The sequence below is a fragment of the Macaca thibetana genome, chromosome 19, assembly GCF_024542745.1.
Source record: "Macaca thibetana thibetana isolate TM-01 chromosome 19, ASM2454274v1, whole genome shotgun sequence".
Classification (NCBI taxonomy): Eukaryota; Metazoa; Chordata; class Mammalia; order Primates; family Cercopithecidae; genus Macaca; species Macaca thibetana.
Genome location: NC_065596.1, coordinates 24,392,537 through 24,408,447, shown reverse-complemented (window position 1 = coordinate 24,408,447; position 15,911 = coordinate 24,392,537). Strand labels below are relative to the sequence as shown.

The 15,911-nt window shown below is 51.9% G+C and overlaps 2 protein-coding genes across 2 annotated transcripts; one reads left to right on the top strand and one right to left on the bottom strand.

Moving 5' to 3' along the window:
* Positions 1-4,063: 4,063 nt before the first annotated feature.
* Positions 4,064-6,552, bottom strand: SRRM5 (serine/arginine repetitive matrix 5). The gene has a single exon (XM_050771107.1). The coding sequence runs from the start codon at positions 6,388-6,390 to the stop codon at positions 4,192-4,194; it is 2,199 nt and encodes a 732-aa protein (XP_050627064.1). The 5' UTR covers positions 6,391-6,552; the 3' UTR covers positions 4,064-4,191.
* ZNF428 (zinc finger protein 428) lies at positions 4,096-11,343 on the top strand. Its single transcript, XM_050771217.1, has 2 exons — positions 4,096-4,232; positions 10,683-11,343. The coding sequence occupies exons 1-2, from the start codon at positions 4,157-4,159 to the stop codon at positions 11,180-11,182; spliced, it is 576 nt and encodes a 191-aa protein (XP_050627174.1). The 5' UTR covers positions 4,096-4,156; the 3' UTR covers positions 11,183-11,343.
* The last annotated feature ends 4,568 nt before the right edge of the window (positions 11,344-15,911 follow it).

The following is a 15,911-nucleotide window of genomic DNA, read 5'->3' as shown; positions in this document are numbered from 1 at the left end:
GGAGCGGGGGCCGCCGGCGCCGGTGAGTGTCCCGGGCAGGGGTGCGCGGGGCATGCCGGGAAGCGGGCGCTACGGCCCCGCTGCATGATGGGAACGACGACTCCCGTCGCCGGGGAGCCGGCGGTCTGGGGCCATGGTGACCCGAAGGCTTCCTTTACTCCCCCTACGCGGCTGTGCCGCCCTGGGGCATCCTGGGAGAACCGAGCGCTCCGCCTTGAAGCGCTGTGGGAGTCGGTCCGCTAGTCGTTGTAGGCCTGGTGCATCCTGGGAAAGAGTGTCCCAGATCCTCGTCGAGACCGGTTCCTTTTATCCCACACCTGCCACTGACCGTCTTGGAGGCTTGGAGCGCTTCCACACAGGGAGTCCGGGAAGGTGGTCGCTATAGGCCCAAGGCATCCTGGGAGAAACTGCCACAAGGAATTGTGGGAACTGGCCCTTATTGTCCCGTAGTGGAAGGTTTTGCCCTCGTCTCATTGCTCGAGCATTGGAACGGGTGCCTATTGTGTTCACGCGGGGCATCTTGGGAATTGGCTGCTACAGACCCAGGGCATTGTGGGGTCTCCAGCACTGTGTTTGCCTTTCAGTTTGGCTGCCATAGGCGTGGTAGGAGTGGGCTTGTGAACCAAGGGATGGCCCTACCTGACGTCTGGAATACTCAGGAAGGGGCCTTGTGTTATGTGGGCTTGGAAAAGTGTAGGCTGATGGGCACTGTCTTCTGGTAACTTCATGGGACGGTCTTGATTGCCCCAGGTGTATGGTTGCCATATAAAATATACAATGTCTAGTTAAATTTGAATTTCAGATAAACAATTATATCCAAAAGATACAACCTTTTAGAAAAGTATGTTTCAAATATCACATGGAACATAGCTATATTAAATAACTGTTTAGGCCAGTTGCAGTGGCTTATGCCTGTGATACTAACGCTTTGGGAGGCTGAGGCAGGAGGATCACTTGAGACCAGGAGTTCAAGACCAGCCTGGGCAACATAGCGAGACCCCCGTCTCTACAAAAAAAAAAGTAAAAATTAAGCCTGGCGTGGTGGCGCACACGTGTAGTCCCAGCTCCTCTGCTACGGGTGAGTAGGGTACCATGAGCATAGGAGTTTGAGGTTACAGTGAGCTAACCTTCCAACCTGGTTATGGGAATTACATGAGTTAAGACCTGGAAGCCCCTTTCCTACAGACCACCCTACTGCAGTCCAGCCTGGGCAACTGAGCGAGACACTGTCTCTTAAAAAATATAAATAAGTAGGCTGGGCACGGTGGCTCACGCCTGTAATCCCAGTACTTTAGGAGGCCGAGGCGGGCGGATCATGAGGTCAGGAGATTGAGACCATCCTGGCTAACACGGTGAAACCCCGTCTGTACTAAAAATACAAAAAATAGCCGCCGCAGCTACTCGGAAGGCTGAGGCAGCAGAATGGCCTGAAGCCAGGAGGCGGAGCTTGCGCCACCGCCCTCCAGCCCGGGCGACAGAGTGAGAGTCCACCTCAAAAAAAAAAAAAAAAAAAAAAAAAAAAAAAGCAGGGCGTGGTGATGGCTGCCTGTAATCCTAGCTACTAGGGAGGCTGAGGCAGGGGGGAGGTTGCAGTGAGATCGCGCTACTGTACTCCAGCCTGGGCAAAAAAGTGAGACTCCATCTCCAAAAAAAAAAAGAAGGAGGAGGAGGACTTTCTTGACAGCAACAGTGGGTGTACTAAGACGCACAGACGGGAAAAGGCCTTGTGTGCACAGGGAGAGGTGAGAGGTCGGGAATGTCTGGAGTTTACAGAGGGGTGGGGGTGGGAGTAGTAATGGCCACTCTGGATGGAATACCGGCCACACACCAGCAATTTCTATCAGTGAGCCTACTGAATCTTCAGAAAAACCTTTTGAGCTGAGAAATCATTTTATGAAAGGTGTGGCTTCCAATCCTAGTTCATCCACTTACCAGATGGTGACCTTGGGCTATTCACTTACCACCTGTGTGTCTGTTTTCTCATCTGTACAAAGGAGGTAATTCCAACCTAGTTATGGGGAGTACGTGAGTTAAGGCCTGGAAGCCCCTTTCTTACAGAGAAGGAAACAGGCTGGAGAAGTTAAGTTCTTCGCTTGGTGCTACACAGCTAGAGCTTGGCAAACCTAGACACTATCTTGCCAATGGATACAGAACTAAGGCTGATAGTCACAAACTAGTACAGCCATACCAATTGTTTAAATATTAAAATACTTTCAGATGGGTTGGTGTGTCACTGCTACACAAGTACTCGCTGTCCCTAACTGCCACTTTGGACCCTCCCTGTGGTATTATATATATAAATATGTTGGTTTTTATCCACAGTTCCTGGCTGCTAACTCCTATAGCCTTTGTTTGTGGTCTCTTGTTACAATGTTGTGTACCTTAGGCCTGGGGCAGGTCTCAAGAAACAATCTCTCTGACCTCCTCCTTCCCTCCATTTCCTGCCCCAGGGCAAGACTCTAATCTTCCCCACCTTCCTGATTGTTGGTCTTAAGACATTTTCAGAGAATTCCATGCCTAATGCTGCTGTCTTAAAGCATCTGTAAAAACCCAAGAGGACTGGGTTTGGAGAGCTTCCACATAGCTGACCACATGAGGGTTCCTGTAGGGTGGCACCCCAGGGAGGGCATGAAGCTCCCTGCCCCTTCCCTTATACCTTGCCCTACACATCTCTTCATCTTTCTTCTTTGCAATAATAAACCAGAAAATCTAAATAAGCATTTCCTTGAGTTCTGTGAGCAGCTCCAGCAATTTTTTTTTTTTGTAAGAGGGGTTATCCAGGCTTAAGTGCAGTGGCAAGGTCACGGTTCACTGCAGCCTTGACCTTCCAGGCTCAAGTGATCCTCCTGCCTCAGCCTCTCAGGTAACTGGGACTGTAAGCATATGCCACCACTCCGGCTAACTTTTGTAATTTTTTTTTTTTTTTGGTAGAAACAAGGTTTGCCATGTTGCCCAGGCTGGTCTCAAACTCTTGAGCTCAGGTGATCTGCCTGCCTCGGCCTCCCAAAGTGCCGGGATTACAGGCGTGGGCCACCGCACCCAGCCTTATTTTCTTTAAAAAGTCGGGTGTGGTGGCTCACGCCTGTAATCCCAGCACTTTGGAGGGCTGAAGCGGGTGGATTGCTTGAGCTCTGGGGCACCATGGTGAAACCCTGTCTCTACCAAATATACAAAAATTAGCTGGGCGTGTGGATAGCGTTGGAATGGAATTGGAGGGGACACCTAGCCTGTGTCTGCTGTGCAGTGTGTGGGGAAAAAGCCCCACACATTTGGTCACAGAATTCTGTGTTGATGATTGTTATGGTGGTAGTGTGAGAGTAGAGGAAAAACATAGTTTGAGGGTTTTTTCCCCATAACACTCCCCCAACCCCAGACCTCCCCATGGTCCAGCAACTAAAGGGTTAATGCCTGGCATCCGTCCCTGCTCCACTCTCAGTTCTGATTGGTGCCCACACCAGCCTCCACTATTGAATATTTGGAGTGTCACCTCTCCCTGCCCCACTGAATAAGAACCAGAAGGCAGCCTTGTTGCCCACATGGGGAAATTAAGACCTAGAGAGGGGGCCAGGTGCTGTGGCTCACGCCTGTAATCCCAGCACTTTTCGAGGTTGAGGTGTGTGGATCACCTGAGGTCAGGAGTTCAAGCCCAGCCTGGCCAACATGGTGAAACCCCATCTCTACTAGAAATACAAAATTAGCTGGGCGTGAGGACACACGCCTGTAGTTGCAGCTACTTGGGAAGCTGAGGTAGGAGAATTGCTTGAGCCTGGGAGGTGGAGGTTGTAGTGAGCTGAGATCGCGCCACTGCACTCCAGCCTGGGCAACAGAGCGAGACTCTGCCTAACTGAAAAAAAAGACCTAGAGAGGGGCAGGGCTTGTAGTCAATTCCCTGTAGACAGTCAGGGACACAGCTGGGGTCCTCTGTGTCCCACCCCAGCAATGAGCACACAGTTGGGCTTAGGGTGGGGATGGGTGCTATGTAAAAATTTATTGAATCATCACAGGCCTTTCCTTTCCCCCTATCCAGCATCCCTCTCCACCTGCCAACATCCTGTATTAGAGAACTTGTGGCCGAGGTGTGGCTGTGGAGAGCTGGCCGGGGAGGGACGCTGCTCAGCTGCTGCTCTGCTCCTGTCTCCTGTCCCCTCTCCCGGCCATGACAGAGACCCGTGAGCCAGCTGAGACTGGGGGCTATGCCAGCTTGGAAGAAGACGACGAAGACCTTTCCCCAGGTAAGGTGGCCTTAGAGGTGGTGGCGTTGGCTTGACTGTCATCCTGGCTTAGGGTTTGGCCTCCATTGGGAAATGTTGATGGGCAGTGGCTGCTTGTCTTGCTAGGGGTTCTATTCTGACTGAGACTCCTTGTCCTGGTAGGGGATCTCTTCCAGTCGGGACTTCTGGGGACTGTAGATTGACTGGGGTCTCTCTCCTTGCTGGAGGTTCTAGATTGGCTATGATTTCCTTCCTTGCTGGGGGTTCTAGATCGGCTGTGAGCTTTCTCCTTGCTGGAGGCTCTAGGTTGTCTGTAACCACTCTGCCTACTGGGGCTTCTAGATCGGCTGTGATCTCTCTCCTCGCTGGGGCTTCTGGATTGTCTGTGTTCTTTCTCCTCGCTGGGGCTTCTAGATTGTCTGCATTCTCTCTCCTTGCTGGGGCTTCTCCATCTTCTGTGATCTCTCTCTTTGCTGGGGCTTCTGGATTGTCTGTCTTTCTCCTCGCTGGGGCTTCTAGATTGTCTGCGCTCTCTCTCTTTGCTGGGGCTTCTCCATCGTCTGCAATCTCTCTCTTTGCTGGGGCTTCTGGATTGTCTGTGCTCTTTCTCCTTGCTGGGGCTTCTAGATTGGCTGTGATCTCTCTCCTTGTTGAGGCTTCCAAGTCGGCCGTGATATTTCTCCTTGCTGGGGCTTCTAGATCGTCTGTGATCCCTCTCTTTGCTGGGGCTTCTAGATTGTCTGCGCTCTCTCTCCTTGCTGGGGCTTCTAGATCGGCTGCGATCTCTCTCTTTGCTGGGGCTTCCAAGTTGGCTGTGATCTCTCTCCTTGCTGGGGCTTCTGGATCGGCTATGATCTCTCGCCTTGTTGGGACTTCTAGATCGGCTGCGATCTCTCTCCTTCTTGGGACTTCTAGATGGGCTGCGATCTCTTTGCTTGTTGGGGCTTCCAGATTGACTGTGACCGTTCTCCTTCCTGGGGCTGCTAGATCCTCTGCGATCTCTGTCTTTGCTGAAGCTTCTAGAATGGCTATGACTTCTTTCCTCGCTGGGGTTTCTAGACCAGTTGTGACTTCTTCCTCTTCTGGGGGTTCTAGGTTGGTTTTGACTTTTCCCCTTGCTGTGGGTTCTAGACTGGCTATGTCTTCCCGTCTGGCTCAGAATTCCCTTCCGGGTACGACTTCTTGCCCTGCTGTGGTTTCTCTTCCAACTGTGACTTCTCGTCCTGCTGTGCGTCCTCTTCTGACTGCCACTTCTTGACCTTCTGGGGCTTCTAGATTGACTGTGACTTTGCGGCCTGCTGTGGGTACTGGCCTGGTTATAACTCTTGACCCTGCTGGACGTTTCAGTGGGGCTGTAACTCTTTTCCCTACTGGGGATGATCATCTGACCGTAGCTCTTCACCTTCCTTGATGACGATGGAGATGGGCTGTCACTCTTCTCCTTGGAGGGAATTCCAGTCAGGGTTTGACACTTGGCTGTACTGGGAGTTACAGCCAGCTCGGAACTCCTCCCCATACCTGAGCCTCCTGGTGGGCGGTAACTCTTCTTGCTCATATTTCTAGGCTGGCTGTCACTTCTTTCCCTGTTGCTGGTTCTAGGCCGGCCGTAACTCTTTCCCCGGCTCCGTTTTTGCTGTGAAGTGGGAGTTCTCACCCTGCTGGCCATGCCTGGTCTGGCACCATGAGTTCTTATCCTGCCAGGAGTGCTGGCCCTGCTGGGTGACCTCTTGGAGCTTCGGCTTCCCCTTCTGCCAGGTGTCCTACCCCGGCTGTGTGTGCCCTTCCGCTGGTGGCATCTCACGCCGCTGGCCTTGCTGGCTTTGCTGGCTTTGCTGGTCCTGGTGTCGGTGCTCACCCTGCTGGGTGTTCTTGCCTTGCTGTGGACTCGGGACCTGCTGCTGGGCAGGTTAGAAGGGGCTCTTTTTGTACTGGTCGATTTGGTGGACTTGGAACTGCTTGGGCTCACGACCAAGTTGGGGGATGTCGCTGGCTTGGTGGGCACTAAAGATCTGTTGGGCGTTGCTGATTTGGTGGACTTCAAGGAGGCAGGAGGCTTGGGATCCGCAGTGGGCATGGAGGATCCACTGGGTGCCGGGGACCTACTGGGCTTTGAAGATCTCTTAGGTGAAGACATGGTGGGCGCAAAAGGGCTTGTGGTCCTGGAAGTCACAGTAGACATGAAACACCTGGTAGCCGTGGACGATGACCTGATTGCCTGTCACAGGCCAACTGTGTGAAGTCACAGTGGGCACTGAAGACTCTGCAGGGTGAGTGGTATGAAGTCAGAGGTGGGAGGAGAGGGCAGGTGTCCCACCCAGCCTGAGGCTGGAGATATTTCCTCTGGTTTGCAGCCATTTAGCAGATGTCTTCTGAGGCTGACTCATGCCCAGCATTGCTGGGGACAGAGAGATGGGGCAGACCCAGGTCCTGCCTTTGAGGAGCCCATAGTCAGTGGGTGGGGAGGGGGTCACTGCCCAGAGTGGTCAGGGTGTGATGGAGAGCGGAGCAGGGGCCGGGGAGCCCATACGAGAAAGACACTGACTGCCTGGGGAGTCAGCAAGGACTTCACAGAGGAGGTGACGTGAGCTTGGCTTTAAAAAGGAGCAGGAGTTTTGCCAGTAGAGAAGGAAAGGGTCAGGCAGGCTGGACGCGGTGGCTCACACCTGTAATCCCAGCACTTTGGGAGGCCGAGGCAGGCAGATCACCTGAGGTCAGGAGTTCAAGACCAGCCTAACCAACATGGTGAAACCCCATCTCCACCAAAAATATAAAAATTAGCCAGGTTTGGTGACACACGCTTGTAATCCCAGCTACTTCAGGGGCTGAGGTGGGAGGATCGCTTGAACCTTGGAGGCGGAGGTTGCAGCGAGCCAAGATCACACCACTGCATGCCAGCCTGGGTGACAGCGAGACTCTCTCAAAAAAAAAAAAAAAAAAAAAAAGAACGGGTCACCCAGGTGGGCAGGGAGCAGAGGCTAAGGCTTTGGGGAGGGAGATCAGGGTCTTGGGGCCACTATCATCCATTGACCCACATATCCTCTGCTGGGGACCCCAAGATCATACCTGCCCTTGAGGATTTCCCAGTCAGATAAAGCAGATACCCTGGGGGGCAGCTGACTGCAGTCAGCTTCTAGGACAGTAACAGGAGGAGGTGCTGGGGCATCGGAGAGAGACCTGGCCGGGAGCCTGGGGCATCAGGATGGTGGCTTCACAGAGGACGGAGTTTGTGCTGGGTCTTGAAGGATGAGTTAGGGGGTCACCAGGTGGACAGAGTGGGGAATAGCCCATGCCAAGGCCTCAGGAAACGATTTTTTTTTTTTTTTGAAACAGACTCTTGCTCTGTCGCCCAGGCTGGAGTGCAGTGGCACGATCTCGGCTCACTGCAAGCTCCGCCTCCCAGGTTCACGCCATTCTCCTGCCTCAGCCTCCCCAGTAGCTGGGATTACAGGCGCCTGATGCCATGCCCAGCTAATTTTTTTCTATTTTTAGTAGAGACGGGGTCTCACGGTGTTAACCAGGATAGTCTCGTTCTCCTGACCTCATGATCCACCCGCCTCGGCCTCCCAAAGTGCTGGGATTCCAGGCGTGAGCCACCGCGCCCGGCCAGGAAACGATTGTTAAATGGCGGGAACCAGTAGGAGAGAGCTGCAGGGGCGGATGTTCAGAAGAAAACGGTTATAACCCGTCTGGGCTGGTGATGCTGGGAACCCAGCAGGAGGGTGGTAGAAAAAATGACTGGCTGCCTGGGATGAGGAGGTCTGGGACGGCCTCACCAAAGAGGAAGGCCTCCCACTGGGTCCTAAAGGATGGTGGGAAAAACTAGGGCAGGACATTCCCACCAGAGGGAGGAACAGTGTGTGTGAAGCCTCAGAACAGGCTTTTCAAATTCCATGCACAGATATCCATGCCATAAATATGTCGTAAGTACTTTCTTTGTACAAAGGAAGTGTTCTAGATGCTAGGGCCACAGCAGTGAACCAGACAAAATCCCTGTTCTCGGGGACAGGCAATAAACAAGCACACAAGCAAATGTTGTATGCAGTGAGTCAGAAGATGGAGAAAAATGAGCCCGGCGCGGTGGCTCATACCTGTAATCCCAGCACTTTGGGAGGCTGACATGGGTGGATTACCTGAGGTCAGGAGTTTGAGACCAGCCTGGCCAAGAAGGTGAAACCCCATCTCTACTAAAAATACAAAAATTACCTGGGCGTGATGGTGCGCGCCTGTAATCCCAGTTACTTGAGAGGCTGAGGCAGAAGAATTGCCTGAACCCAGGAGGTGGAGTTCCCAATGAGCTGAGATCACACCACTGCACTCCAGCCTGGATGGCAGAGCGAGACTCCATCTCAAAAGAAGATGGAGAAAAATCAAGCAGAGTAAGGGGCATAGGGAGTGCTAGGGAGTGGCCAGGGTGTCACTGAGAAGGTGACACTTGAGAAGAGACATGGAATGGAGAGTGACATCGGCAGAAAGGATGGCAAAGACCCTGAGGCAGGTACGGGCCTGGGGTGTCAGGGAAGGTGAGGAGCCTGGTATGAAGAGCCTTGTGGCCACTGTGATGACAGGAGGAAGGGCGGAGCACAGGGTGCAGCAGCAGGATCCTCTGGGTTCTGGGAGAAACTGAGGAATGGGGCCGGGATGGATACAAGGTGAGGCTTTTGGCAGGCTCCTGCCACTGAGGCCAAAGAAGCTGGTACTTCCCACACTGTGGTCACGGGGACCCCATCTCCAGCCATTACTCTGTTTGTGCGCCCCCATAATGGCAGCTGATGTTGCCCTTTTCCATATATCAACTTTAAAATTTTTCCCCTTTTCTTTTTTTTTGGAAACGGAGTCTCGCTCTCTCACCCAGGCTGGAGTGCAGTGGCTTGATACTGGCTCATCGTAACCTTCGCCTCCTCGGTTCAAGCAATTCTTCTGCCTCAGCTTCCCGAGTAGCTGGGACTGTAGGCACCCACCACCCTATACCTGGCTAATTTTTGTATTTTTAGTAGAGACTAAAAATACAAAAAATACAAGAAATAAATTGGGTTTCATGATGTTGCCCAGGGTGGGTCATGAACTCCTGAGTTCAGGCAGTCCGCCCACCTCAGCCTCCCAAAGTGCTAGGATTACAGGCCCTTTTCTTTAAACCTAAACTTGTCCTAGGCATGTCCTTGATAACTGTGAAATCACAGTAATATCTCACCTATAAATAAATATTTTAATTCACCTATGTGTGTGTGTGTGTGTGTATATGTGTGTGTGTGTGTGTGTATATATATATATATATATATCTCCATGGCCACAGATATAAAAGTACATGTGTGTGTATGTATGTGTTTTAATTTGCACAAATACCTTTTCAAATGGTTGTCTCCCTAAAATGATCCAATGTCGGCCATGGCCCAGGTTCAGCTTTTCCTGCCAGAGCTGTGTAACCACAGGGGAGTAAGTCGTCTAGCCTCCCTGTGCCTCAGTTTCCACATCCATCAACTGGGGATAGTAACAGTATCGCCCTCAAAGGGTTGTTGGGGATTTAGTGAGTTAATGTATAGGAACAGGGCTTCTACAATAGCAAGGATGCTATTGTTACTGGTGGTTTTTTACTACTCCTGCTTTGTCCTTCCTAAACGCCTCCCACCCACCTCCCCATGGAGGTTTTTTTTTTCCCCCAAGACGGAGTCTTGCTCAGTCATCCAGGCTGGAGTGCAGTGGTGCAATCTCAGCTCACTGCAACCTCCGCCTCCTGTGTTGAAGCAATTCTCCTGCCTCAGCCTCCCGAGTAGCTGGGATTACAGGCACCCGACACCACACCCAGCTAATTTTTGTATATTTAGTAGAGACGAGGTTTCACCATGTTGGCCAGGCTGGTCTTGAACTCCTGACCTCATGATCTGCCCTCCTTGGCCTCCCAGAGTGCTGGGATTACAGGCATAATCCACTATGCCCAGCCAAAAAAATTATTTTTCAGAGGTAAGGTCTCACTCTGTCACCCAGGCTGGAAGGGAGTGGCACAGTTATGGCTCAAATGCAGCCTCAAACTCCTCGGCTCAAGTGATCCTCCCGCCTCAGCCTCCTGAGAAACTGGTACTACAGGCAATGTGTCACCAGGCCTGGCTAATTTTTAAATTTTTTATAGAGACGGAGTCTTGCTATATTGGCCAGGCTGGTCTCAAACTTCTGGGCTCAAGTGATCTTCCCATCTTGGCCACCCAAAAGTGCTGGGATCACAGGCATGAGCCACCATGCACAGTCCTGTCCCATGCAGTTCTTAGAAGACATTCATTTGCTTGACACAAAGATACAGGGAATCTACCAGGTGCCAGCCTTGTATGCCATGGGGACTCATCTGTGGGGAAGTGAAGGGTGGTGCCCAGGCTACCCTGGTCATACTATGGCAAGTCTGAATGTGAGGTTCAGGGAGGGGACAGCTAGGCCTAGCCCTCTTTCCTCTGATGCCACTGTCTCCCCCTGTCTTTCCCCCTCCAGGCCCTGAGCATTCCTCTGATTCAGAATATACTCTCTCAGAGCCGGACTCCGAAGAGGAAGAAGATGAGGAGGAGGAGGAAGAGGAGACCACTGACGATCCCGAATATGATCCTGGCTACAAGGTGAAGCAGCGCCTTGGCGGGGGCCGTGGTGGCCCATCCCGCCGGGCCCCCCGTGCAGCCCAGCCCCCGGGCCCCCCAGCTCAGCCTTGCCAGCTCTGTGGCCGCTCACCCCTTGGGGAGGCCCCACCGGGAACCCCACCCTGCCGGCTCTGCTGCCCTGCTACAGCCCCCCAGGAAGCACCAGCCCCTGAAGGCAGGGCACTCGGGGAGGAAGAGGAGGAACCACCTCGGGCTGGGGAGGGCCGACCAGCTGGGCGGGAGGAGGAGGAGGAAGAGGAGGAGGAGGGAACCTACCACTGTACGGAATGCGAGGATTCCTTCGACAACCTGGGGGAGCTGCACGGGCACTTCATGCTGCACGCCCGGGGTGAGGTGTAGGCAGAGCCCCCACACAGGGAGCTTGGCAGAAGGGGTGGGGTGGGAGGAGGGGGCCTGAGGAAATTCGGGTTGTGACAGTGGTCATGGGGGATGGGGTACTGCCAGTCTGTGTTGTCTTAGAAGTAGATGTGTGATGGCCAGAATAAAAGCCAAAATCTGTATCTGTGTGTGTTGGTTCAGACAGAGAGAGAAAGAGAGAGAGAGAGAGAGAGAGTGTGTGTGTGTGTGTGTGTGTGTGTGTGTGTGTGTATTTCCCCTGTGCTCCTTCTTGGGGAACCTCGGGGTCTTTTGGGAAAGATAACTAACATTTACTATGTGCTTGTATTTGATGGTATTTCCATAGGCTCTAACAATAGAATTTCATTTCTCACTCACAAAATAGTGCTGGGTGAGTCATTTGGGGACCCAGGCCATCCCTTAAGCCTGTTGTCCAGACTGGGTGGCTATGGCCTGGGTCCTGCTGACAGAAGAGGACAGGGAACCTGGTGAGGTGCACGTGTTGTCTTACAAGCCCTGGCCTGCCAGGGGCACACACTGGTTCCATTGACACGCCTCTGCTGAGAAATTAGATACGTGGCCACAGCTAACTGCAAAAACAACCTGGGAGAAGCAGTCTAGCCAAGCGCCCAGAAAGCAGAAAACGGTTTGTGGAGGACCGCTAGGGCTTTCTGCCACATCGCCTAGGAACTTCCACAAAGAGGACTTTAATTATAATCACAGCTACGCTTCCTCAGCGCTTCCTGGGTGTCTGGTGCCAGTCCAAGGGCTTTATATATATTGACTCATAGAAATGGTGCATCTAGGAACTTACAAAAATAGAACCTTAATGATAATTACAGCTGCCATTTTCCGAGCACTTACAGAGTGCTGCACTTAATTTGCATGAGATTATCAGCTTCTTAGAATAACCCTGGGAGATAGGGATTGTGATCCATTAATTCATTTAACAAATATTTTTGAGTACCTGCTGTGTGCTAAGCATTGGGAACACACCAGTGAATAAAATAAAATCGTTGTCCTCATGGAGCTTACATGGGAGTGGGTAGAGGCTGCTGGTGAAGACAGACATAAACAAGTAAGATACAGCATATGCTGGGTGCTGACAAATGCCGTGAGAACAATAAAGCACTGAAAGGAGGCCCGGCATGGTGGCTCACTCCTGAAATCCCAGCACTGAGGTGGGCGGATCGCTTGAGCGCAGGAGTTCGAGACCAGTCTGGGCAGCATGCCAAAACCCCATCTCTACAAAATACAGAAAATTATCTGGGCTAACAATGGTGCACGACCATAGTCCCAGCTACTAGGGAGGCTTAGATGGGAGGATTGCTGGAGCCTGAGAAGTCAAGGCTGCAGTGAGTGGTGATCATGTCACTGCACTCCAGCCTGGGCAACAGTGAGAACCTGTCTCCAAAAAAAAAAAAAAAAAAACTGAAGGGAGGCCAGTGGCTCACGCCTATAATTCCAGCACTTTGGGAGGCTGAGGTGGGAAGATTCTTGAGGCCAGGAGTTGAAGACCAGCCTGGGCAACACAGTGGGATCCCATCTACAAAAAATTAAATTAGCAGGGCATGGTGGTGCATGCCTATGGTCCCAGCTAGCTATTCAGGAAGCTGAGGTGGGAAGACCGCTTGAGCCTTGGAGGTTGAGGCTGCAGTGACCTGTGATTATGCCACTGCTCACTGCACTCTAGCCTGGATGATGGCAAGAATTTGTCCCAACAAAAATTTTTAAAAAGGACTGAAGGGAGAACTGTTCTGGAAGGAGGCTGCAGTTTTAAAGAGTGTAGTCCTCCCTGAGAAGGCGACAGATCTGAAGCCGGGGGGAGCCATGTACATCAATGTGGAAGAACACTCCAGGCCAGAGGAGCCTGCCTGGTGTGCCAAGGAGGCCAGAGCTGTAGGGATGAATCCAAGGGTGGCAGAGGATCAGCTCTTTACAGCCTTGCCAAAACTTGGGCTTGGGCTCTGAGATGGGAAGTATAATTCATAATTCACAGAAGCTTGGCACCGAAGCTACTTTGAAAATAGAAGCCTAATTATAATAATAGCTATCATTAACGGAGAATTTACTGGGCAACCAGCCCTGTTCTAAGGCGCTTTACATGTGTTAACTCATAGAAGGTTAGAAACTAAGAACCTTCAAGAATAGAATCTGAATTACTGTAATGGCCATCATTAAGTCAGCGCTCACAGTGGACCAGGCCCTGGACTCAGTGCTTTATGTGGACAATCGCATCAGATGCTTACAAGGTAGGGACTGTTATTTATTTACTCATTCACCCAACAATGATTTATTGAGCACCTATGAGATGGCAGGCACTGCTCTGGGAGTTGGAAATATAGCAGTGAACACGATGAACAAAAACCCCCTCCCGGCTGGGCGCGGTGGCTCACTCCTGTAATGCCAGCACTTTGGGAGGCCGAGACGGGCGGATCATGAGGTCAGGAGATTGAGACCATCCTGGCTAACACAGTGAAACCCCGTCTCTACTAAAGAATACACAAAATTAGCCCGGCGTAGTGGCTAGCGCCTATAGTCCCAGCTACTCAGGAGGCTGAGGCAGGAGAATGGCATGAACCCAGGAGGCAGAGGTTGCAGTGAGCCGAGATTGCGCCACTGCACTCCAGCCTGGGCGACAGAGCAAGACTCCGTCTCAAAAAAAAAAAAAAACCACCCTCCCTTTGTGGAGGTTATAATGGGGAAGACAGTAATCAAGTGTTTAAGTAAAATATACAAATTGTATGGAATGTTAGATAGTCATAAGTGCTATGGAGAAAAGAACAGGGTGGGAAGCTTGTGTGTGTGAAGGTTACAGTTTTAAGTAGGATGGTCAGGGAAGGCTTCACTGAGGTGGCATCAGAGCAGAGACCTAGAGAAGGGGCAGGAGTGAACCTTGTGGCTGTCTGGGGACAGTAAGTGCAATGGCCTGAGGTGGGAGCCCACTTGGGGTGCTTGGGAAGAAGACACAGGGCCACGAGGCTGGAACTGAGGAAGACAGGAGGTGAAGTCAGAAAGTAGCAGAGAATCAGGCCATAGGGACCATATACTGACTTTGGCATTCTCTCTGAGTCTTGAGTCCTCTGAGTAATCTGAGTGCTCATAATAATCTTTAGAGGCTACTTTTATGACCATTTTATAACTGCTACAACAGGCCAGGCATGGTTGCTCACGCCTGTAATCTCAGCACCTTGGGAGGCCAAGGCGGGTGGATTGCCTGAGGTTGGAGTTCGAGACCAGCCTGGCCAACAAGGTGAAACCCCATCTCTACTAAAAATACAAAAATTTAGCTGGGTGTGGTGGCGTGTGCCTGTTGTCCCAGCTACTTGGGAGACTGAGGCAGGAGAATCGCTTGTACCTGGGAGGCGGAGGTTGCAGTGAGCCCAGATCGCACCACTGCACTCCAGCCTGGGCAACAGAGCAAGACTCTGTCTCAAAAAAAAAAAAGAGACCAGGCATGGTGGGTCACACCTGTAATCCCAGCACTTTGGGAGGCTGAGGCGGGTGGATCACCTGAGGTCAGGAGTTTGAGACCAGCCTGACCAACATGGGGAAACCCCATCTCTACTAAAAATACAAAATTAGCCGGGCGTGGTGGCGCATGCCTGTAATCCCAACTACTCGGGAGGCTGAGGCAGCAGAATCGCTTGAACCTAGGAGGCGGAGACTGCGGTGAGCTGAGGTCATGCCACTGCACTCCAGCCTGGGCTGGAAACTCCCAACTCAACAACAAAACAAAAACAAACAAACAAACTGCTACAACAGAGGCACAGAGAGGTTGAGTTACCTGCCAGAGGTCACGGAGCCAGTAAGCTGCAGATCCCTGGTTTGTTTTTTTTTTTTTTTGGAGACGGAGTCTCGCTCTGTCGCCCAGGCTGGAGTGCAGTGGCCAGATCTCAGCTCACTGCAAGCTCCGCCTCCCGGGTTCACGCCATTCTCCTGCCTCAGCCTCCCGAGTAGCTGGGACCACAGGCGCCGCCACCTCGCCCGGCTAATTTTTTGTGTTTTTTTAGTAGAGACGGGGTTTGGCCGTGTTAGCCAGGATGGTCTCGATCTCCTGACCTTGTGATCCGCCCGTCTCGGCCTCCCAAAGTGCTGGGATTACAGGCTTGAGCCACCGCGCCCGGCCTAGAGCCCTGGTTTGTACCCAGACAACTGGATGCAGGCGCATCCACTCTTAATCACCAAGCCACACACTAGAAATGACAGTCTAGTGCCCACAGCCACCATCCGACTTCCAGGAGTGTATCTGGTCTCCACCGAGCTATTGAGTTTTTTTTAAGTTACGTTGGTTACCAATGTTGAAAAATGGGTAATTTCACATTTAAAAAATTGAAGTTTCTGGACTGTCTTGAAAATTCTAAGATCTGTATTGCTGAATCCCCGATCCCATGGGGACAGTAGTTTGTTGGTGCTGAGTAGGAGTCACTTTCTGGAGGGGAGGCATTCACTCTTACGTGCCCGGTCACCACTGTCTCACATCTGGACACCCCAATCCTGCCTGCTTGGCCCTGAAGAGCATCTGTTTTTTTTTTTAAATGTTGGGTTTTTGTTGTTGTTGGTTTTTTTGTGATGGAGTCTCACTCTGTCACCCAGGCTGGAGTGTAGTGGCGTGATCTCGGCTAACTGCAGCCTCTGTATTCTGGGTTCAAGAGATTCTCGTGCCTCAGCCTCCTGAGTAGCTGGGACCACAGGCACGGCACTACTACCCCCGGCTAATTTTTGTATTTTT